Source organism: Callithrix jacchus, chromosome 9 (genome assembly GCF_049354715.1).
Source record: "Callithrix jacchus isolate 240 chromosome 9, calJac240_pri, whole genome shotgun sequence".
NCBI classification, from domain to species: Eukaryota; Metazoa; Chordata; class Mammalia; order Primates; family Cebidae; genus Callithrix; species Callithrix jacchus.
The window spans coordinates 63,520,965-63,544,996 of record NC_133510.1 but is presented as its reverse complement, the minus strand read 5'-3'; the positions used below and the strand labels follow the sequence as shown (position 1 = coordinate 63,544,996).

Sequence of the window (24,032 nt, the reverse complement as noted above, 5' to 3'; positions counted from 1 at the left end):
TAGTGATGGGGTTTCACTGTGTTGGCCAGGCTGGTCTCAAACTCCTGACATCGTGATCCGCCCACATCGGGCTCCTAAAGTGCTGGGATTACAGGCGTGAACCACTGCACCCGGCAATTCTAGACTATTAAAAGAGATGGCTTACAAGCGTTTAAAGAAGAATGTAACCATAGATACCAACATGAATTCTCAGTCAAATCATGACTGACTTTATTTCCTCCTTGCCAAGTTATCTCCAAAGAGGTAGATTGGGAAACTTTAGACATTGTATGTCTTATATGTATTTATTCCAGCTAAAGACCACCAAGAATACACCTGGTAATTGAACAAGTTTGGTTTAATGTTCATTGCAGTGAGGGAGAGGGCACACCATTGGGAATTTGTGGTGTGTCTCAGTGAGAGGGTATTAGGAAGGACTTGGAAGACTTAGACGTTGGTTAATTGATTTGGGGGAAGATTCAAGAAAGTGGATGTTCTTTTGGATTGGGTGCTGTTAAGGGAAGCAAGGATAATTCTGTGATTGGGTAGCTTGTCTAGAAGAAGGGCAGACAAGTGGACCTAAGCTGCAATTGATGATGAAGTCACTAGCTGGGAAAGGGGATGTTTGCTGTTTTGTAGTTTGCACACAGACCTTGTTTTGTGCTTAAACAAAATTGTGAAGTGATGTTGCTTTTTGTCTCACTTCATCACAGTCACCGAGTGACCTTGTCCAATGCTGGTGTTTTGTGAGATTGTTTGCATCTAAGAGAACACATCGGCTACCTGTGAGCACCAGGTCAGCCCTAACAGCTCTGAAGCCTGGCTGTGTCAGACCAGTTCCCAGATTACAGAAGCTGCTTTCCTCTCTCTCACCTGCTAAGTCATCACAGATAAGAAGAAAATTATGGGTCAGTTAGTAGTAGCATTTTTTCCATTCAAATGGCTCTGGTTAAAAAATAAGAAAAAAAATAGTAGCATTTGGTGGAATCAAACTGAACACTTGTACTTAGTGTTGGTTAGTGCATTTATGTTAGAGAAGTCTCTGTTCTCTAGTGATGTGCCCAAGGGTTATGTTTTATTATAAAAAGAAAACACCCAACTTGGATAAACATATAAAAAGCCCATTTATCAACAGTAACACAGGAAGAGCTAAATTATATTCAAAATGCCTGTGACTGTGATTGACTAAAACACTGGAGTACTCTCCCACTAAAAAATTGCTTAGGTCTTGAGCTTGTCTGAAGAACAATGTTAGAGATCTATATTAGCAACAATTCACATGAGAATAACTTGGGACTTCCAGTTGGCTACAACAAATTAGAATCAATTTATAAATATTAAGAGCCAACTGGGTTGGGCACGGTGGCTCACGCCTGTAATCCCAGCACTTTGGGAGGCCGAAGCGGGTGGATCACGAGGTCAAGAGATCGAGACCATCCTGGTCAACATGGTGGAAACCCGTCCCTACTAAAAATACAAAAAATTAGCTGGACATGGTGGCGTGTGCCTGTAATCCCAGGAGGCTGAGGCAGGAGAATTGCCTGAGCCCAGGAGGTGGAGGTTGCGGTGAGCCGAGATCACACCATTGCACTCCAGCCTAGGTGACAAGAGCGAAACTCTGTCTCAAAAAATAAAAATAAGAGCCTACTATGTTCTAGGCATCTTTCTAGGAGCTCCACAAGGGTAGTAGAACCTTGGTCATGGATTATAAATAACAGCAGTTCTATGTTCTGCCTAAGTGTAACTACTTGGTAGCGTGTTCTTCTAAAGGTAATTTTTAAAGAGGGCTGTTGACAAACCAGTGGGGTTTGCTGGAAACAAGAAAAGGCTGGCAAGATAAAACTTCAAATAGAAGTCTTCAGATATTTGAAGGGCTGCCCAATGGAGGAAGGTCCTGTTTGCTACACAGGAAATAAAAAGGGAGTTCTAGAATAATGGCTTAACATTTGTTGATTGCTTAATATAAGCCAAGGCTCTGTGCTAGGCACTTGACATGCAACATCTCATTGATACAATGGGTACTATTATTATTATTATTTTTTTTTTTTGAGACGGAGTTTCGCTCTTGTTACCCAGGCTGGAGTGCAGTGGTGCCATCTCGGCTCACCGCAACCTCTGCCTCCTGGGTTCAGGCAATTCTCCTGCCGCAGCCTCCCGAGTAGCTGGGATTACGGGCACACGCCACCATGCCCAGCTAATTTTTTGTATTTTTAGTAGAGATGGGGTTTCACCATGTTGACCAGGATGGTCTCGATCTCTTGACCTTGTGATCCACCCACCTTGGCCTCCCAAAGTGCTAGGAGTATAAGCGTGAGCCACCGCGCCCGGTGGGGTACTATTATTTTACCCATTTTACAGAGGAGAAAGCAGGCTTAAAAAGTAACCTGCCCAGGGTTCTGCAAGTAAGGAATGGGACCAGGAATCAGTCTATTCACACAGTCTGACTCCAGACTGACATAAGAAAGTTCTAATGATATAGCCATCCAACAAAGGGATCATTACTTGGCAGTAACTTTCCTTTTTTTCTTTTTTGAGACAGAGTATCACTCTGTTGCCCAGGCTAGAGTGTAGTGGCGTGATCTCAGCTCACTGCAATCTCCGACTCTTGGGTTCAAGTGAATCTCCTGCTTCAGCCTCCTAAGTAGAGTAGTTGGAATTACAGGCCCGCCACCACGCCCAGCTAATTTTTGTATTTTTAGTAGAGTTGGGGTTTCGCCATGTTGGCCAGGCTGGTCTTGAACTCCTGACCTCAGGTTACCCGCCTGCTTCAAATCATGCCTGGCATTACAGGCATGAGCCACCGTGCCTGGTTTGGCAGTAACTTTTGAGGACTAAAGAATACAGAAGAATTTCCTCAAATCCTGTTGCACTTCCTATCTTTGTGAGCTGAGCTCAGATTACCATATCTGATCCTCTGCCTCTGGAAGGTAATTGTAGTTTACATATAAAGGCAGATTACAAGTCCAGGAGGTTTAAGTATTCTCTCTTCTCCAATAGGCCTCATCCTGTAACGGCCAAACATTTCCTCTACAAATGGCCATCCCTTCCTGTTGTCCACTTACTGCTTATGACCACCAGGTGGCACCTGGGCAGCAGGATTGTCAGCAAGTGGGGACCCGCCCTGTTTACTTGTGTTGGTAACTGCATTGCAGCTGCTGATCCTGTGGCTCCTGGGCCCCAGCTGGGACAAGACCTTCCTGAGGATGAAGTTTTATCCCCCATATAATTTCTGATGATCCGGATGAGGTGAGGAAGAGAGAAGTTTGGAAAGGAACCTCCAAACCTCCATAGGTCATCCTCTCCATTCTCCCATCCTTAGGAACCTCCTTCCCTGCTCCAGTGCTTGGCAAATATCAGTTTATAGAGAGGTGTCTCTCTAAGGAGGTTCATCCATGTTCCTGCTATAGTTCTGCTTCATCCGTTGGTGAGCAGATCACTCATAATTCTTCCAAGTTCCTTTTTTCCCTTTTCTACCTGCTCACCTCTGGGAATATGGAGGATATAGGAGACAGAATATTGTTTCTTAAATAGTTCTGCAAACTGAATGAAGCAGTTGAGATACTGCTAGCCCTAGGGAATTAGAGAAAAAGAAAAGGAAGTATAAAAATTTAAGGGGTGGAGGCTGGGCAGGGACAGGACAGGTTTTTTTGTTTTTTTTTTTTTTTGAGACAAAGTTTTGCTCTGTCGCCGGTCACCAGGCTGGAGTGCAGTGGCACGATCTCGGCTCACTGCAACCTCCGCCTCCTGGGTTCAAGCAATTCTCCTGCCTCAGCCTCCCAAGTAGCTGGGACTACAGGCGCACGCCACCATGCCCAGCTAATTTTTGTATTTTTAGTAGAGATGGGGTTTCATCATGTTGGCCAGGATGGTCTCGATCTCTTGATCTCATGATCCGCCCGCCTTGGCCTCCCAAAGTGCTGGGATTACAGGCGTGAGCCACTGTGCCCAGCAGCAGGGACAGGTTTTAGGGAGCTTTGGTAAATATAGCCTGATGAAATCTATGCTCTGCTGAACCAGAAAAATTTATCAGCTGCAGGCCTCATCCTGTAAGACACTTCCTCTAACAAATGGCTAGTTTCTCCCCAATGATCAACCCCAGTTCTCTGCTGCATCTGACAGAGTTCCATAATATGCCCATATATACTGCAGTAAAGGTAATCATTTTATGACCAATACTTAAACTACCAATTAGCCTTATACCTAGATCCCAGGACAACACTCCACCTTTAAGGCCAGTTAACTAGTGTCCATAGTCATCAGTGTACTCTGCACTTTTTCCTTCCTAAACCTACACAGTACACTGTGGAACTACGTTAGTTCTGCACCTGACTGGCAAACTTTTCTTCTAACTCAGGCAAATGAGAAAGGGAATTGTCTTTCCCTTACTCTTGATTCCTCATTTTACTGTCCTAGAAGTTCCTCGGGGTCAGGAAATTATTGGAAAATGTAATAATTTCCACTGCCCCCCTCCCTTTTGGAGCCAACTAGTCTTACTCCATCCTCGATGATAGAGATGACTTACCAACTCTTGGAAATTTCCAAAAAGAAATAAAGCCTCACTTTCTATTCACTCCTCTGCTTCCCCCCCCCCGCTTTCCCTGAAGACTGGATTACCTCAACTCTGTACTTCTCTGATTCTCCAGTTTTCTCCACGGTCATTCGTTACACCACACAAACAAGGCAGGGGATGGGGACGGGATAGACAGGGTCAGTCTTCAAACAGTTTCATTCCAAATAAGATCGTGTCCTTTCCTTTTCTAAGAGCAGGCAGGGAAAAGTTGAAGGATAAGGAATGGGCTTAGAGTATGAAAAGTAGAGAAAGTCGGAAAAAGAACATATGGATATCCCAGACCAAATCCTGCCAAACTGTCCGAATGAGCAGAGGGAAATCATGAGGCTACACATCCACAACCCCTCAACTTCACAACTTGGGCTTTCTCCAAAACCCAGAAATTGGCGGTGCGGCTCTCCATGACGTCATACCACAGGCACTCCAATCCCACGTGGGGGAGCTCTTGGTCCCGCCTCTCCAGAAATGGTGCACCACGCCTCCTCCTCTTTATTACCAATCGAATGCCGCTTCTGAGCCCCTTTCTTCCTTTTCCCGCCATCCCAGACCTCCCATCTTGGCCTTCGGGCCCAATCAGGGAGGCCCTACCTATCAGAAACCCTATCCCTTCCCCGCGGAAGAGAGGAGGAGTTTCAACCTTTTAACTCCACCTTGGTCTGTGCAGCGCAGACCAACCCAAATCGCCAGAAAGGAGGGGCGTGGCTTGAAGTCCCCTCCTCCCTCCCGGGGATCACGTTTTGCTGTGGGGTAGCTGGTCGCAAGACTGGGATACCTCCAGCAGGTCCCCGGGTCGGGCAAATCCTCCCAGAGGTGACACAATGGAGCGGTCTCCAGGAGAGGGCCCCAGCCCCAGCCCCATGGACCAGCCTTCTGCTCCTTCCGACGCCACTGACCAGCCCCCCGCTGCTAACGCAAAGCCAGACCCAGGTTCCGGGGGCCAACCTGCTGGCCCTGGCGCAGCGGGTGAGGCCCTGGCGGTGCTGACTTCATTCGGAAGGCGGCTGCTGGTGCTGATACCGGTGTACCTGGCGGGTGCAGTGGGACTCAGCGTGGGTTTCGTGCTCTTCGGCCTCGCCCTCTATCTGGGCTGGCGCCGGGTCCGCGACGAGAAAGAACGGAGCCTTAGAGCAGCGAGGCAGCTACTGGACGACGAGGAGCAGCTCACGGCGAAAACTCTTTATATGAGTCATCGAGAGCTACCTGCCTGGGTGAGCGACTACCCTCGGTCCTCGGTGCAGCCTAGCCCCCTTCCACCCCTTCCGTCTGGGGCTTTCTCTCCTTATGCCTAGAGTCAGCTCCCCCGCCTTGCAACAGTGGGCCCCACACTTTCCCCTCTCTCCCCAGTAAGCCGCCTGCCTACTGGACGCGCCACTCTTAGGACCGGCTGCTCACTCTCCCCACCCACCCTTTCGCACGCCCAGACTGGATCCTTCCACAGAGTCAGGACTTCTTCCTCTACTCCTGGGCAACAGCAGTTAACAACATCTGGGAACCCCCATCTCAGCCGAAGCTCTCCCTCCTAGCCAAGCCATCTTGAACGCCCCTCTCGCTTTTGGTGCCACTCGCGCCTTTGCTGCTCCCAGAAATCCTGGTCCCGTTACTTCTCGAGGGTTTCCCTCGCCTCTCGCATCCTCCTCGAGACTATTTACCTACTTAAGGCCATACGGTTCTCCCTTTTCTTGCTTTTATCCCCGGGTACCCGCTGAAACCCAGCGCCGGCCCTCGGAAGGCGTTGGGCAGCCGCCTTCGAGCTTCAAGCAGCCAGGCTGCAGAGCGGCAGAGGAGGCTGCTGGACGGAGGGCGGGGTGTGGGAGGAGGTGGTGCGGTTGCTGCAGTGCCCGCGGCCCACACTCCCCCCCACACCCTGCCGGCCACACCCTTTTCCGGACTGTGGGCTGCGTTTGTTCCTTTGGGGCCGAGACCCTTGTTTCTGCGGCGGCTGCGTCTCCTGTGCTGAGGCGGATGCATGCTCTCTAGCCTTTCAGAGGCAAAGCCCGTTACCTGGCCCCTCCCAACAGACGTGCCAGTCTAGGAGAAGAATGGCAGCAGAGAGGGGCCGGGTGCGGTGGCTCATGCCTGTAATCCCAGCACTTTGGGAGGCCGAGGCGGGTGGATCACGAGGTCAAGAGATCGAGACCATCCTGGTCAACATGGTGAAACCCCGACTCTACTAAAAATACAAAAAATTAGCTGGGCACGGTGGCGCGCGCCTGTAATCCCAGCTACTCAGGAGGCTGAGGCAGGAGAATTGCCTGAACCCAGGAGGCTGAGGTTGCGGTGAGCCGAGATCGCGCCATTGCACTCCAGCCTGGGTAACAAGAGCGAAACTCCTTCTCAAAAAAAAGAATGGCAGCAGAGAGAGATCAAAATTGACACTAGGCAGACACAGCCAAGCTTCCCAGGCCCTGGACTGGAAACGGGAGGAGAAAAGGGGAGAAATGGCCCTACGGGACCTGTAGCCCAGGCTGCAACTGTCTGCCTTCTCATCATGGAAGCCAATCTTCCCACCCCCAATACAAAGCTCAGGTGTCCTTTCCCTTAAAAGGAGTCACAGAGGATAAGAAAAGAAAAAAAAAAAACACCAAAAACCCCACAGACAGGCCTAATTAGATCTTCTTGCCCCTCCCTGACTCGAGGACTTGCTTAACTCCTCACCTTCCTGCTCTAGAAGCCCCATCTGAGGGGAATTAGGAAGCCTGGAAAAAGGAACCAGGACTTTTTTTTTTTTTTTTTTTTTTTTAAGACGGAGTTTCATTATTTTCCCAGGCTACAGTGCAGTGGCACCATCTCGGCTCAGCACAACCTCTGCCTCCTGGGTTTAAGCGATTCTCCTGCCTCAGGCACTGGAGTAGCTGGGATTACAGGCATGAACCACCACGGCTAATTTTTTTTTTTTTTTGAGACGGAGTCTTGCTCTGCCAGGCTGGAGTGCAGTGGCGAAATCTCCGCTCACTGCAAACTCCGCCTCCTGGGTTCAAGCGATTCTTCTGCCTCAGCCTCCGTAGTAGCTGGGACCACAGGGGCGTGCCACCACGCCTAATTTTTGTATGTTTAGTAGAGACGGGGTTTCACCATGTTGGCCAGGATGGTCTCCAACTCCTGACCTCGGGTGATCCGCCTGCCTCGCCTTCCAAAGTGCTGGGATTACAGGTGTGAGCCACCGCGTCAGGCCCGAACCAGGACTTTTTGAGATGGAGTCTTGCTCTGTTGCCCAGGCTGGGGTGTAGTGGGGTACCATCTCAGCTCACCACAACCTCCACCTCCCGGGTTCAAGTGATTCTCCTGCCTCAGCCACCCCTGCCAGTAGCTGGGACTATAGGCGCCCCACCATGCCCAACTAATTTTTGTATTTTTAGTATAGATGGGGTTTCACTATGTTGGCCAGGCAGGTCTCGAACGCCTGACGTCATGATCCGCCCGCCTCGCCTCCCAAAGTGCTGGGATTACAGATGTGAGCCACTGTGCCCGCCTGGAACCAGGACTTTTTAAATCCTAGGATTCCCTCTGATTTGACTGGACCTCCCCCTCCAGAAAGAATGTGTCCTCCTCCTCCTCCCCCTCCTCTCTGCCTCAGCAGCTGTCATTTTTCACATCCCTGAGCTATCCATAGAGCAACAGTGTGGCCTCTACCCTGTCAGCTCCCCTTATTAAAGAGACCTCAGCCCCCAAACTCTGTGAGGAATGAACCCTTGGGCATCCCAGCCCCTCGCCCACCCAGAATGTGAGGAATGCCTCACACTTTACTCCCTCCCTCTGAGGCATCCCACCAGCATCTTAGTAGGAAACCAGAGGTGAGGGTGTGCACGTCACTGTCTCTGCCTTCCCCGCCTCCAGGTCAGCTTCCCAGACGTGGAAAAGGCTGAATGGCTCAATAAGGTGAGGACTGATTTCATTTTTAGTCTTCATGAGGGAGGATGGGGATTTGTTTCTTCTTGCCAGACAGTGTCATCCCCCCAGTGCACTCCATGGGGAGGACCCTGGAGGAACTTGCCTTGAGAGGGAAGACTGGGCTCTCCTCTGACCGTCTCTCTTTCCTCCCAGATTGTGGCCCAGGTCTGGCCCTTCCTGGGCCAGTACATGGAGAAGCTTCTGGCTGAAACTGTGGCCCCGGCTGTTCGGGGATCTAATCCCCATCTGCAAACATTTACATTTACGCGAGTGGAACTGGGTGAAAAGGTATGTGTGGAGGAGGGAAAGGGAAGAGGTGGGATAGGGAGGGTGAGTGGCCCAGAGTTGACAGAAGAGGTACTTCTCCCTTCCCCTCACCTCCCCCTCTCAGGAATTTCTCTCTCCACAGCCACTGCGCATCATTGGAGTCAAGGTTCACCGTGGTCGGAGAAAAGAGCAGATCCTGCTGGACTTGAACATCAGGTAATACCACTCACCACTCTTACTGCTTCCCCCTCAACTTCAGCCAAGGACTAACCCTCTTGGTTCTCTTCCTTACCAACCCCTAGCTATGTAGGTGATGTGCAGATTGATGTGGAAGTGAAGAAATACTTCTGCAAAGCAGGAGTCAAGGGCATGCAGGTAGGGCAGATGTCAGGGGCCGACATAATAGGGAGTGTTTGCCCTAAGTTTCATGGGATACGGGGAAGTTTGAGGTTGGAAGGACCAAGGCTGGGAAAGTCTGGAAGGAAGAAGAGGGATTTTTCTGGGGAAAGGCTTTAATTTTCTCTTCTTGCCTCAGCTACACGGGGTCTTACGGGTGATTCTGGAGCCACTCATTGGGGACCTTCCCATCGTGGGGGCTGTGTCGATGTTCTTCATCCGACGCCCGGTAATGAAAACAGTGAAGGGGACAGGGAAGCAGGGGAACAGAGGGGATTGGGAGAATGAGGGCAGTCAGCTATGGGGAATGAGAAGGGAATTGACAAGAAGGCTGAGGGGTTCTGGTGACTGTTGGATGGGTTTGACCACACCCCATAGGATCTGTCCTGACCACTACTCTTTCCCTCCAGACCCTAGACATCAACTGGACAGGGATGACCAACCTGCTGGATATCCCAGGACTTAGGTATCAAGGACTTACTCAGCACCTGCTGAGTGCTCCAGTGCTGGCTGGGTTGGGGGTTTGAGGGACACAGAGCGGTCAATGCTGATTGTGTCCTCTAGGAGCCTCAACTTCAGTTGGGGAGCAAAGACAAATACCCCTGGAAAGTCTGATACTGTGATTTTTCTTCAGGTTGGAGGAGTGGGTAGGGAATGAAGATGGCAGAAGACTGCAAAAGGCAATGGGGATGGCAGTGAAGATGGGAGAGAACAGGAGGCGGGGAATTAGGGTAGAAGCATAACACAAAGGATTTTCACAAAAGGACTTTCTTACAGCTTCAGGTGTCTCTTGGCTGTGGGAAATGTAGTTGGGGTTGGGGGAAGACTGGAAGTTGAGGCCATACCCACTTCTTCCTCCTCCTCCATTCAGCTCCCTCTCTGACACCATGATCATGGACTCCATCGCGGCCTTCCTCGTGTTGCCCAACCGATTGCTGGTGCCCCTTGTGCCTGACCTTCAAGATGTGGCTCAGTTACGTTCCCCTCTGCCCAGGGTATGGCCTCTGCTGGACTAAATAGATCCCTCTCTCTCAGTTCTCAGGAACCCTATGCTGGGTCTTAGTTTTTCACCGTCTGATTCCTTCCCCCAGGGCATTATTCGAATTCACCTGCTGGCTGCTCGAGGGCTGAGTTCCAAGGACAAATATGTGAAGGGCCTGATTGAGGGCAAGTCAGACCCCTATGCACTTGTGCGTTTAGGTACCCAGACATTCTGCAGTCGTGTCATCGATGAAGAACTCAACCCCCAGTGGAGAGAGACTTACGAGGTGGGAGAGTTGAGCATCTGTGTGAAATGGAAAAGCCCGAGGAGGTTGTGAGAGAAGATGCTGATTGGATGATCCTCACTGCTGCAGCCCCATGAGACACTCAGCCTTCTGTGTTCCCCAGGTGATGGTACACGAGGTCCCAGGGCAGGAGATTGAAGTGGAGGTGTTCGACAAGGATCCAGATAAAGATGACTTTCTGGGCAGGTGGGAGTCTGCCTGTTAGAATTCTAAAGCCCATGCTACCAAGGTTCTGGGGTAATTATACTCACTTTTTTGGGCCTCGGAATCATGTATAATTTTCCTTCCTAACCTCCCCACCCCAACTCTTACCATGCACACACTCACATATGCAGGTGAATATCTCCTGAGAGGAATAAGGGAGTCTGAGATCCACCAGTCATTTCTTGGTGGCTGAGCGGAGGGCCATTGACATGCTGCTAATTACAACACTCCCCTTTTCTCCCTCTCACTACCGTCTCCCCTCCCCACCCCCAGAATGAAGCTGGATGTAGGGAAGGTGTTACAGGCTGGCGTCCTGGATGATGTAAGTTGGGAGAAGAGGTGGGGGCGGGGGGGCTCATCTCACCCTTTGGGCAGACAGTAGTTTCGACATTGGTATGGAAGTAGTTGGGCAGGTATCTGATCTCTACTACATCTCAATTTCTTCTAGTGGTTCCCTCTACAAGGTGGGCAAGGCCAAGTTCACTTGAGGCTAGAATGGCTGTCGCTTTTGTCAGATGCAGAGAAGCTGGAGCAGGTAAGCCACATGGAAAACAGGAAGCTGGCAGGGGAGAAACAGGTAGCTGGAAGTGTAGGGGACTCGGAACTGGGACAAGATCTATTACTACCTTTCCCCAGGTTCTACAGTGGAATCGGGGAGTCTCCTCTCGACCAGAGCCCCCATCAGCTGCCATCTTAGTTGTCTACCTGGATCGGGGCCAGGATCTTCCTGTGAGTTCGGCTGGGTGAACAGGAGCCCTGGATGTAGCATTCTCCCATCCTGCCTTGCTGAGGATACAAATGTCCCTGTGCCTGCTTTGCTCCAGAAGTATCTACATGTAACACAAGGGTCCCAGGGAGGGGTTCAGATCCATCTCAGGGGAAGGATTCTGGTGCGATTCCACCTTTCTTCACCAAAACCAAAACCCCCAAGATGGTAACCTCTGAATTGTACCCCCACAGCTGAAGAAGGGGAGCAAGGAACCCAACCCCATGGTACAACTATCAATTCAGGATGTGACTCAGGAGAGCAAGGTGAGGGCCAGGACATCATTGTGGGGGGCCAGGTGGGATGGGGAGAGGCCTGTTCTTGGGATGGTCTCCCCTTTAGAATGCCTGTTAAGTGCAGGGGTTTTCTGGAGAAACAGGAGTGGTGCTGTGGTATACACCCTTAATCCCTCCTCCTCTACATCTCTAGGCTGTCTACAGCACCAACTGCCCAGTGTGGGAGGAAGCGTTCCGGTTCTTCCTACAAGACCCTCAAAGCCAGGAGCTCGATGTGCAGGTGAGATAATCATCCCTTCATCCCCTCCTGAATACCCTATTCTGTCTTCCCAGATATGTGCCATTTCTTCTCTCCTTCTTTTTCTTTGATGCCAATTTCTTTTTCTTTTGAGATCGAGTCTCATTCTATCACCAGCCTGGAGTGCAGTGGCACAATCTTGGCTCACTGCAACCTCCGTCTCCCAGGTTCAAGTGATTCTCCTGCCTCAGCCTCCTGAGTAGCTGGGACTACAGGCGCGCACCACCATGCTCAGCTAATTTTTTGTATTTTTAGTAGCGATGGGGTTTCACCATGTTAGCCAGGATAGTCTAGATCTTATGACCTCGTGATCTGCCTACCTCGGCCTCCCAAAGTGCTGGGTTTACAGGTGTGAGCCACCACGCCCGGCTGATGCCAAGTTTTAATCCATCTACCTAACTCCCCAGCTCCCTGAATATCTCTCCACTGTTCTCCAACTATTGCTCCAGATTTTTTTTTTTTAGATGGAGTCTCACTCTGTCACCCAGGCTGGAGTGCAGTGACACAATCTTGGCTCACCACAACCTCCGCCTCCTGGGTTCAAGCAATTCTTCTTCCTCGGCCTCCTGAGTAGCTGGGATTACAGGCATCCCCACCATGCCTGTAATTTTTTGTATTTTTAGTAGAGACAGGGTTTCACTACGTTGGCCAGGCTGGTCTCAAACTCCTGACCTCTCGATCCACCCACCTCGGCCTCCCAACAGAATCTTTTTTTTATAACTGGGAATTATATATTTAAAATGAGTGATTTTATGGTATGTAAATTTAAATTATGCTCCAATAAAATTGTTTACATTCAGCATTTTAAAGGTCATAGAAAAAGCACGAAACTTAGTATCTGCCTTCACAATGCTTACTGGCCAGTTTCATAGATAAGACACAAATATATAAAATCATTCACGAACAAGTACATGTGAACTAAGGCCAGGCGAGATGGCTCACGCCTGTAATCCTAGCACTTTGGGAAGCCAAGGCAGGTGTATCACTTGAGGCCAGGAGTTCGGGACCAGCCTGGCCAACATGGCAAAACTCCGTCTCTACTAAAAATAAAAAAAATTAGCCAGGCATGGTGGCATATATGCCTGTAATCCCAGCTATTCGTGAGGCTGAGGCAGGAGAATCATTTGAGCCCAGGAGGTGGAAGTTGCAGTGAGCCGATTTCATGCCACTGCACTCCAGCCTGGGCAACAGAGCAAGACTCTGTCTCAAAAAAAAAAAAAAAAAATTCCAGACGCGGTGGCTCACTCCTATAATCTCAGCACTTTGGGAGGCCAAGGTGGGTGAATCACAAGGTCAGAGTTCAAGACCAGCGTGGCCAATATGGTAAAACCCTGTCTGTACTAAAAATACAAAAATTAGCTGGGCATGGTGGTGGGCACCTGTAATCCCAGCTACTTGGGAGGCTAAGGCAGATAATTGCTTGAACCTGGGAGGCGGAGTTTGTAGTGAGCTGAGATCACACCACTGTACTCCAGCCTGGACCACAGATCCACATTCTTGTCTCAAAAAAAAAAAACAACAACAACAATTACATATAAACTTGTGGGAGTAAAATATCCATAGTATAGGACCAAGGAGGGTGAGAGAAAGGGACAGTCTGGAGTAACTAGGGAGATTTTATGAAGCAAGTAGGATTTTCCTTTTTCTTTATTTTTTTTTGAGACAGAGTCTGACTCTTTCTCCTAGGCTGGAGTGCAGTGGCATGATTTTGGCTCACTGCAACCTCTGCCTCCTGGGTTCAAGCAGTTCTCCTGCCTCAGCCTCCCAAGTAGCTGAGATTACAGGCATGTGCCACTATGTCCGGTTAATTATTGTATTTTTAGTAGAGGCAGGGTTTCACCATCTTGGCCAAGCTGGTCTTCAACTAAGTGCTCTGCCTGTCCAGGGCTCCCAAAGTGCTGGGATTACAGGCATGAGCCACTGTGCCCAGTCTGCAAGTAGGACTTTAATTGGGTCTTGAAGTATGAATAGGATTTAAATAGGCAGAAGGAAGAGAGTGAGGACTTTCCAAATAGCGGAAGCAGAATGAACAAAGGTGGAAGGGGCCATGGAGTGGGCAGAGGACTATAAAAGATAGCCCTGAGTGGAGCAGGAGCTTTGTGGTTGGTACAGAGAGGAAGGAAGCTCGTGCCATGTTATCATTTTTCAAGTATGCCTTCCTTTCCCCTAATCCCTTCACTATAGCCCCTCCTCCTGTGTCTGTAGGTGAAGGATGACTCCAGGGCCCTGACTTTAGGAGCACTGACCCTGCCTCTGGCCCGCCTGCTGACTGCCCCAGAACTCACCTTGGACCAGTGGTTCCAGCTCAGCAGCTCTGGCCCAAACTCCAGACTCTACATGAAACTAGTCATGAGGGTATGGAAATGGAGGAGGTGCTGAAGGTTGGGAGAAAGGCCTGTTGATTACTTGGTCTGAAGAGTGAGGAAAGGGAGCCCCCTAAGATTAAATGAGCTAATATATATGGAAGTGCTGAGCAGGCACACAAAACATATTTGTTGATCTGACTGGTAGAAGGAATAGCTTGTGAGTTGAGGGGGTATGGAGAGAACCCTCTAGAGATGACCCAGCAAAGGCAGCACCTAGTTCCCCTGTCAGAGCCCCTCCTCTAGCCCACCTCACATGCCTTGACTGCTGGTGGTAAGCTGCACTTCTTTGATTCAACATCACACTCTGCTTCCCAGATCCTGTACTTGGATTCATCAGAAATAAGCTTCCCCACTGTGCCTGGTAGTCCTGGTGCTTGGGATGAGGACAATGAGAGTCCCCAGAGAGGCAGCAGTGTGGATGCCCCACCTCGACCCTGTCACACTACTCCTGATAGCCAGTTTGGGACTGAGGTGAGTCTGTATCTGGAAAGGACTAGAGTCTCTGCCTCACTAAGTGTGCAAAGCCTGTTTGAGGGCGGATTCTCACAGGTCTCTCTCCCCTTGCCATCTGGTGCCCCCTCTGTCCCTTTTGCAGCATGTGCTTCGGATCCATGTATTAGAGGCCCAGGACCTGATTGCCAAAGACCGTTTCCTGGGGGGACTGGTGAAGGGCAAGTCAGACCCTTATGTCAAACTAAAGCTGGCAGGACGAAGCTTCCGGAGCCATGTTGTTCGGGAAGATCTCAATCCCCGATGGAATGAGGTTTTTGAGGTCAGAATTTAGGGGCTGTGACTCCTGGTTCTGCCCCATTTCCCCTTCAACTCCAAGAATGCTCCAGAAACCTCTGAGATTCAGTTGCTTGGGGGGATCCAGATGTTTGCAGAGGAAAAGGGGAGAATCCCCTTTCATCTGCACTTTTTTCTCCCACTAGGTGATTGTCACATCAATTCCAGGCCAAGAGCTAGACATTGAAGTCTTTGACAAGGACTTGGACAAGGATGATTTTCTGGGCAGGTGAGAGGATAGGAGTCCAGATAAAAAACAGGCTGGGCTCTTTAGGCCATGGAGTCTGGCCTCCGGGACAGAGACTTGGTTCTTACCATCTGCCTTTTGTGTTACTCTTTCTCCTCAACAGGTGTAAAGTGAGTCTCACCACAGTCTTAAACAGTGGCTTCCTTGATGAGGTGAGCATGGACCTAGAGTCAACGACCCCTCCTGATCCTGCCCAAGCCTCATTCTCATAGTTCTCCTGTCTGCATATCTGCAATTCTTCCCCCTGCCTACTTCCACAGTGGCTGACTCTGGAGGATGTCCCATCTGGCCGCCTGCACTTGCGCCTGGAGCGTCTCACCCCCCGTCCCACTGCTGCTGAGTTAGAGGAGGTAGGGCAGGAGACTGGAGGAAGGAAGGGATCCAAGATGGGGCAGGGTGAGCTCTTCTCTTAGCATTCAAGGCACATGCCAGACCCCAAGGTGTCAGTTACCACTTCCCACCCCTGTGTGTCCCCCGCAGGTGTTACAAGTGAATAATTTGATCCAGACTCAGAAGAGTGCGGAGCTGGCTGCGGCCCTGCTATCCGTCTATATGGAGCGGGCAGAGGACCTGCCGGTAAGATCGCACTATGTTCCCTATGCCCCATAACTTCCTGGCCCTTCTTCTACCTCCCTCAGGTTTGGATGCTCCTGGTGTATGTGGAAGAGGAAAAATGGCTCCTTTCTTTCTGAGGGTGGTGCAGGGGTGGGAAAAATTGTTTAAGGCCTCAAGGGTAGTGGCTGCCAAGTAATAATGGAGCCATACATAGCTGTTGGCTATGGATATAATTTGTGAGGGGGATCTGCCTAACCAGGTCCAAATTTAAGACTAACACAGTATTCTCTTTCTAGCTGCGAAAAGGCACCAAGCCCCCCAGCCCTTATGCTACTCTCACGGTGGGAGATACTACTCATAAAACCAAGGTATGAAGAAATGCTGCAGGGTAAAAAAGGGAAGGACAAGAGGAATGGGAGTATCAGTCACTGATCATACGTCCCCATCTCCACCAGACTATTTCACAAACTTCAGCCCCTGTCTGGGATGAGAGTGCCTCCTTTCTCATCAGGAAACCATACACTGAGAGCCTGGAGTTGCAGGTACTATAAATTCATTCTTCTTCTTCCAATATGTAGCAGATTTCTGCCATGGCCAGGCAGTAAACAGGCACAGAGCATTCAGAGATGAGATAAAAGATTGACTTCTTATCTTTATGGAGCTCACACTCTGTTTTGAGAGAAAAATAACCAGATAAAATTTCCAGAATGATAACTGAGGTAAAAGGCACTGTGGGGAAGAAAGGAGGGGTTCAGGCTGGGGAAAAGCTGGAAATAGAAAGAAAGGTATCCTGGCCGGGTGCGGTGGCTCACGCCTATAATCCCAGCACTTTGGGAGGCCAAGGTGGGTGGATCATTAGGTCAAGAGATCGAGACCATACTGGTCAACAAGGTGAAACCCTGTCTCTACTAAAAATACAAAAATTAGCTGGGCATGGTGGCACACGCCTACAGTCCCAGCTACTCGGGAGGCTGAGGCAGGAGAATTGCTTGAACCCAGAAGGCAGAGGTTGCGGTGAGCCGAGATCATGCCATTGCACTCCAGTCTGGGTAACAACAGCGAAACTCCATCTCAAAAAAAAAAGAAAGAAAGAAAGAAAGAAAGGTATCCTTAGATGACCCCTGAGCTTGAGAGTAGATTTTTTCTTTTTCTTTTTGAGATGGAGTCGAGGCTGGAGTGCAGTGGTGCTATCTCGCCTCACAACAACCTCTGCCTCCTGGGTTCCCACGATTCTCCTGCCTCAGCTTCCTGAGTAGCTGGGATTACAGGTGCCCATCACCATGCCTAGCTAATTTTTGTATTTTTAGTAGAGATGGGGTTTCATCATCTTGGCTAGGCTGGTCTTGAACTCCTGACCTTGCCTCGACCTCCCAAAGTGCTGGGATTACAGGTGTGAGCCACTGCGCCCGGCCTTTGTTTTTGACACTGGATTCTCACTCTTGTCACCCAGGCTAGAGTGCAATGGTGTGATCTTGGCTTACTGCAACGTCCGCCTCCCAGGTTCAATCAATTCTCATGCTTCAGCCTCCTGAGTAGCTGGGATTACAGGTGCCTGCCACCATGCCCAGCTAATTTTTGTATTTTTAGTAGAGATGGGGTTTTGCCATGTTGGCCAACTCCTGACCTCAGGTTATACATCTGCTTCAGCCTCCCAAAGTGCTGGGATTACAGGTATGAGCCACTGTGCCTGGCTTTTTTTTTTTTTTTTCTTTGGACAGGGTCTTACTCTGTTGCCCATGCTGGCTGGAGTGCAGTGGTGCAATCAGGGGTCACTACAGCTTCAACTCCTGGGCCCTAGTGATCCTCCCACCTCAACTGGGATGACAAGTGTGCACTACCACACTGGCTAGTTTTTGTATTTTTTTGTGGAGATGAGGTTTTGCCATGTCGTCCAGGCTGGTCTTGAACTCCTGGACTCAAGCATTCCACCCATCTCGGCATGCCAAAGTACCCAGCTTAAGGGTAGATTTCCAAGTTCTTCTGGACCAAGAAAATAAGAGCAGGAAAACTCTTTAGGCCGAGAAAAAAATAGATGAGAGAGAAGGCATATTTATTATGATCCAAGAGGCAGGCAGAGCAAGATCATAGGGGTTATTGAATAGTATGCTATGGATGTTATCCTAAAAGCTTAGGGAAACCTTTTTTTTTTTTAATTTTTTTTTGAGATGGATTCTTGCTCTTTTGCCCAGGCTGGAGTACAGTGGCACAATCTTGGCTCACTGTAACCTCCACGTCCTGGGTTCAAGCAATTTTCCTGCCTCAGCCTCCCCAGTGCTGGGACTACAGGCCCTCCCCACCACATCCAGCTAATTTTTTTTTTTTTTTTTGAGATGGAGTTTCTCTCTGTTGCCCAGGCTGGAGTGCAGTGGCATGGTCTTGGCTCACTGCAACCAACCTCTACCTCCTGGGTTCAAGGAATTCTCCTGCCTCAGCCTCTTGAGTAGCTGGGATTACAGGCATCTGCCACCACGCCCAGCTAATATTTTGCATTTTTGGTAGAGACGGGGTTTCACCATGTTGGCCAGGCTGGTCTCGAACTCCTGACCTTGTGATCCATCTGCCTTGGCCTCCCAAAGCACTGGGATTACAGGCATGAGACACTGCGCCCAGCCTCATTTTTGTATTTTTAATAGAGACCAGGTTTCTCCATGTTGGCCAGGCTGGTCTCTAAATCCTGATCTCAGGTGATCTGCTGCCTCAGCCTCCCAAAGTGCTGGGATCACGGGTGTGAGCCACTGCACCCAGCCAGAGAAGCCTTTGCTGAGAGGTCACATATCCAGATCTGCATTTTGGTAAGATCATGGGGATAACAGGGTAAAGAATGGACTGGAGAGGGACAACACTGGAGGCAGGGAGATCAGTGAGGAGACTGTTAGAGCAGGAAAAGCTATGAATGACAAAGGCCTGGTGGGATTTGAAGGTTGTTGTGACATGGAGCAAGTAGAGGAGCAAGGAACACCCTAGACGTTAACTCTGGGGTTTTTGGCACAGGGTGGCTGGATGGATGAGGATGCTGTTGCTGACTTAGGGAGTGCACAGAGAGGGAATTTTTGAATTTGAGATCCCCGCAGGACATCTAAGGGGAGACATGCAGAAGACAAATCTATGGCCCACGCGGTGTTCCTTCCTTGCCCTCTTGTTGGAACATATGAGCAAGCAACCACTAGCAATTGTAGTCATGGGTGAGATCTCTTAGGGAGCACAAATGGAAAGGAGACGAAAGTTGGCCATGAGCTATCTTGGAGGCAGGAACCACCGTGCCCAGCTGAAATTAATAGAATTTACAATAATGTAACTTAATGCTAGCAGAGTAGAAAGGAGGTACAAATGAGCTCAGTTCTTCATCTTTTACAGCAGGGAATCAACAGAGATACAACAAGCATATTAGACCACAAGAACAAGAAAATAGGAGGGGTTTAAAGATTGCTACATTTGGAATATGGCAATGGGAGTAGAATGGGCAAGAAACATTTTCCTTGTAGTTTTTAGTTCTTTTTTTACTGTTGTTTTCTGTACTCTGTGCAGGTATTACTGGTATAATTTCTGAAAGCTTATGATGTAAAGATGGTCCAATCTACTCTGGTTAAGAAAGGAAGGACAGAGGGACTAGCAGCTGTTACCATGGCTTTCCTGCCTTTCTAAAAGGGAAATCTCAACAAACCATCTATGAGTCCAAGCGTTTGGACCTTTAACACCAGGATTAACTCATTTGTTGATGCATTTGCCTCTTGATCACAGTCCTGTTGCCCCACAGGTTCGAGGTGAGGGCACTGGCGCGCTGGGCTCATTATCTCTGCCCCTCTCAGAGCTCCTCGTGGCTGACCAGCTCTGCTTGGACCGCTGGTTTACACTCAGCAGTGGTCAGGGGCAGGTGCTACTGAGAGCACAGCTAGGGGTGAGTGACAGGAGATGGTGGGCAGGATGAGAGGGAGGAGGGGAGGACCTTCACAGCTGAGGGACACCCAGGAGGGTGGGAACAGAGGGCCATGTCCTTAGAGTGAGGGAACTGAGAGAACTCTGCCCAGCTCACAGCTTTCTTGTCCCTAGATCCTGGTGTCCCAGCACTCAGGAGTGGAAGCTCGTAGTCACAGCTATAGCCACAGCTCCTCATCACTGAGTGAAGAACCAGAGCTCTGGGGGGGACCCCCTCACATCACCTCCTCAGCCCCAGAGCTCCGGCAGCGCCTAACACATGTTGACAGGTAAAGGGGTGGAATAAAAAAGTATTACAGATTCACCAGGCTCTAGCTGTTCCCAGACCTATTGATATTTCTCCACAGTCCTCTTGAGGCTCCAGCTGGGTCTCTGGGCCAGGTGAAACTGACTGTGTGGTACTACAGTGAAGAACGAAAGCTGGTCAGCATTGTTCACGGTTGCCGGTGAGACCCCATCCCTCCTGTCCTGGTCGCCTCCATCCCTTCCCTTGGGATGTATCGTATCACCTACATCCTCTTGTTGCAGGGCCCTTCGACAGAATGGACGGGATCCTCCTGATCCCTATGTGTCACTGTTGCTGCTGCCAGACAAGAACCGAGGCACCAAGAGGAAGACCTCACAGAAGAAGAGGACTCCGAATCCTGAATTTAATGAACGGTCAGTCAGCAGGCATTCAGGTGGAGGGATGGCAGGCTTGGAAAGGACTCCTGGCCCCTAACACCCAGTCCTATCCCAGGTTTGAATGGGAACTGCCCCTGGATGAGGCCCTGAGACGAAAGCTGGATGTCTCTGTCAAGTCGAATTCCTCCTTTATGTCAAGAGATCGTGAGCTGCTGGGGAAGGTAAGAGGTCAGGATGGAAGGGCAGAGGTGAGGGCTGGGAGCTGCTGGTACCAAGGCCATAGTACCTGTTAGAAGGAAGTACCCTGGGTGATCCTTTAGAGGTGACTCTGTCACCTCTGCAATGGTTTGGGACGAGTGTGTGTTGAAGGAACATGGTCTTTGGAGATTTCAAAATATCATCATCAGAGTGAGATCCTGTCTCAAAAAAATAACATCTTGCCCCCACCATCCTCCAACACAGGTGCATTTGGACCTAGCTGAGATAGACCTTTCACAGGGTGTGGCCCAGTGGTGAGTGTCTGCGTGAGTCGGGGGTGGTCTGGATATTTAAGTTGGAGAAATTCCGGCCGGGTGTGGTGGATCAAGCCTGTAATCCCAGAACTTTGGGAGGCCGAGGCAGGTGGATCACGAGGTCAGGAGATCGCGACCATCCTGGTCAACATGGTGAAACCCCGTCTCTACTAAAAATACAAAAAATTAGCTGGGCATAGTGGCACGTGCCTGTAATCCCAGCTACTCAGGAGGCTGAGGCAGGAGAATTGCCTGGGCCCAGGAGGCGGAGGTTGCAGTGAGCTGAGATCACACCATTGCACTCCAGCCTGGGCAACAAGAGCGAAACTCCGTCTCAAAAAAAAAAAAAAAAAAAATGGGAGAAATTTCAATCACAGGAAAGGAAGATACAATCTGAGCTGAGAACCATTGATTCTATGAAGTAGAGAAGTCCTTGGATTGTGTCTAAATTATAAATAAGACGACACAAGAGTCATCTTTCTACATGAGCCTTCTTGTTTCCACAGGTATGACCTAATGGATGACAAGGACAAGGGCAGCTCCTAGGAGCCTGTGCATCCCAGCCTGACTCTGCTCTGTCTTCCTGCCTGTATCACTGCATCACCACCTCGATGTGATGAGCCTAAAGCCAGGGTCCGAGGGCAGAGCCTGTGCCCTTCAGCCCTTTCACCTTCCACGCCCATATTCGGGCCTTTGCCTGACCAAAGAGAACTGTATGTTCCCTTTACTGCACAGCCTTTATCCTTCTGGGCCCTGGGGTGGGGCCCTGAGCTGACTGTTTTCTGCTCTGGCTGCATATTGTTCTCCCTTCCTCCCAACTCCTCAGGGCCTTCTGTATCTGTGCCTGGCCACTGGCAGCACTAGCAGTGGTATTAGCTTATGCCAAATACAGCTTTGGAAGGATCTTTTTTTCTTTAACTAGATGGTCACCTTCTTCCCTACCACACATGGGTGGAAAGGTAGACAACTAACCTCTCCAGCTGTGAGCCTCTTGGACTACTTACTGCATGTAGCAAATGGACAACAGCTCAGGCCCCCATGTCCAGTTCTGTCCCCACTTTCCTCAAGCCTGTCCTGAAAATTCCACTGCTCTGATGGCTGGGGCCAGTCTCTTGATTCACTCTGGGAACTGGGGACACTTGGATTCTACCCAAGCCTCCACGTAGTGGGATATCAGTCTTGGAGCTCCTAGCTGGTGATAAGCAGAGGGCCTTGGAGGACTTGGGACAGCAGGGCCAATTTTTTTGCCCAAGTGCCTAGGCTGTTAATTCACTGACTAGAACTGAATCTGGTACTCTTTATTTTTGCACCAACTCTGCCAAGCCACTGTATCTTATATTAAACATCATATTCAAACCAGCTGTGGCTCCCTTCCTTAAGGCTAATCAGCCTACCCATCTGATATTTATTCCAACTGTCAAAAGCCTTTATCCAATTCATGAATCATGTCTGTTTAATTAATGGCCAAAGCCTACTAAGGTTGCAACCACCAAGAATATTGAGGATGGTCAAGAGACCTGTGTGAAGGAGCCACTGTTGCATTTCAGGTGAGATGCATTTCCAGTCACCGCGACGAACTCTGTTACCCATCCAATTTGTCTGCTGACCACTCTAGGCTTTCTAGGGAAGGGATTCCTACAGCTGATAAACCTGGAAGCTTTGTGTCACTGCACAGGCTCCTAGTGTGTCTGTGCCATCAAGGCATGCTCAGCTACATCTAAAAGGGCTTCAGACCCATCTAATAGGAGCTGGAAAATACGCCAGTTTGGATATCTGTTCACCTTGAACTCTGCTCCTTGCAGGAACCTTCCTGGAATGCAAGCTAGAGAAGCTGTGCTCCATCTGTTCCGCCAATTGAAAAGAGAGATGGACAGTGAACTACTGAAAACAGGGTCACTGGCATAGGAACTTGGGGATTTCATAATTGCCTCAGAGGGGCTTTATCATCTTCTCTTGAAAATTATAAACCTAATTTTTATATTTTTAGTAGAGACGGAGTTTCACCATATTGGTCAGGCTGGTCTGAACTCCTGCCCTTGTGATCCACCCATCTTGGCCTCCCAAAGTGATAAGATTATAGGCTTGAGCCACCATGCCTGGCCAAAACTTATATTTTTAAGGTCTTGTCAAATTTCTAGATACTGGCTGGGCATACAGCCTAAGGCCTGCTGTTGTAGCTGGCATCAGATAATACAAGCTAGGATTTTGCAATGTGTGATTTTAAGAAACATTAACTAGTTTATCACTTCAAGTAATTACATTTCCAGAAAACTAGAGGAGATGGCACAAATTCTCTCATCCCAGAAGGGTCCCTAATTGTTTCTAACCTTTTCAAGTTCAGTATATATAAGGGAAGAGGCACTAATCTACATATTAAGTACAAGATGATGGCTAACTTCGATGGCTCACACCTATAATGCCAATACTTGGGAAGGCTGGCTGAGGCAGAGGATCCAGAGAAAACCCCCACCCTTAAAAAAAATTAGCCAGGCTTGGTGGTATGCATCTGAAGTCTCAGCTACTCAGGAGACTGAGGCAGAAAGATTGCTTGAGCCCAGGAGTTCAAAATCAGTGAGCTAGGATTGTGCCATTGTACTCCACTCTGGGTGACCTCCAAAAAAAAGAAAGATGATGACAACCAAGAATGTCTGCAGAAAAAAAAACCAACTAAATACATGCAAGATGAGACAAAGAACACAACTGCACTTTTTTTTGGGTGGGGGAGGGAGATAAGAGTCTCACTTTGCTGCCCAGGCTGGAGTGCAATGAAACGATCTTGGCTTACTGCAACCTCCACTTCCTGAGTTCAAGCGATTCTCCTGCCTCAACCTCCCAAGTAGTTGAGACTACAGGCGTGTGCCACCATGCTTGGCTAACTTTTTTTGTATTTTTATTAGAGACGGGGTTTCACCATGTTAGCCAGGATGGTCTCGATCTCCTGACCTCATGATCTGCCCACCTTGACCTCCCAAAGTGCTGGTATTACAGGCATGAGCCTCCTTGCCTGGCCCAGTTGCCCTTTTATATAAGAGATGGAACACATTTTAAGGGTCATTAATCACATGAATGAAATATACTTCTGTCATTTCTCAAACAGCTGACTTTTGACACATACAATG

The 24,032-nt window shown here is 49.4% G+C and overlaps 1 protein-coding gene across 1 annotated transcript; it reads left to right on the top strand.

Annotated features, from left to right (window-relative positions):
- Positions 1-5,274: 5,274 nt before the first annotated feature.
- Positions 5,275-22,272, top strand: ESYT1 (extended synaptotagmin 1). Its single transcript, XM_002752599.7, has 31 exons — positions 5,275-5,757; positions 8,384-8,425; positions 8,591-8,725; positions 8,847-8,920; positions 9,007-9,079; positions 9,240-9,329; positions 9,511-9,566; positions 9,972-10,095; positions 10,192-10,368; positions 10,490-10,572; positions 10,864-10,912; positions 11,039-11,125; positions 11,227-11,319; positions 11,551-11,622; positions 11,786-11,872; positions 14,096-14,245; positions 14,572-14,727; positions 14,852-15,028; positions 15,189-15,271; positions 15,393-15,441; positions 15,550-15,639; positions 15,770-15,865; positions 16,141-16,212; positions 16,300-16,386; positions 19,599-19,739; positions 19,892-20,046; positions 20,125-20,223; positions 20,306-20,437; positions 20,517-20,622; positions 20,864-20,913; positions 21,420-22,272. The coding sequence occupies exons 1-31, from the start codon at positions 5,368-5,370 to the stop codon at positions 21,457-21,459; spliced, it is 3,315 nt and encodes a 1,104-aa protein (XP_002752645.3). The 5' UTR covers positions 5,275-5,367; the 3' UTR covers positions 21,460-22,272.
- The last annotated feature ends 1,760 nt before the right edge of the window (positions 22,273-24,032 follow it).

What these genes read in the sequence shown, in the direction of transcription:
- ESYT1 (XM_002752599.7), top strand. Translation starts at nt 5,368, where the DNA reads ATGGAGCGGTCTCCAGGAGAGGGCCCCAGCCCCAGCCCCATGGACCAG. An exon ending in GCCAGGAGCTCGATGTGCAG is followed by an intron (nt 11,873 to 14,095) that starts GTGAGATAATCA and finishes CTGTGTCTGTAG; the next exon opens with GTGAAGGATGACTCCAGGGC. An exon ending in AAGGATGATTTTCTGGGCAG is followed by an intron (nt 15,272 to 15,392) that starts GTGAGAGGATAG and finishes TCTCCTCAACAG; the next exon opens with GTGTAAAGTGAGTCTCACCA.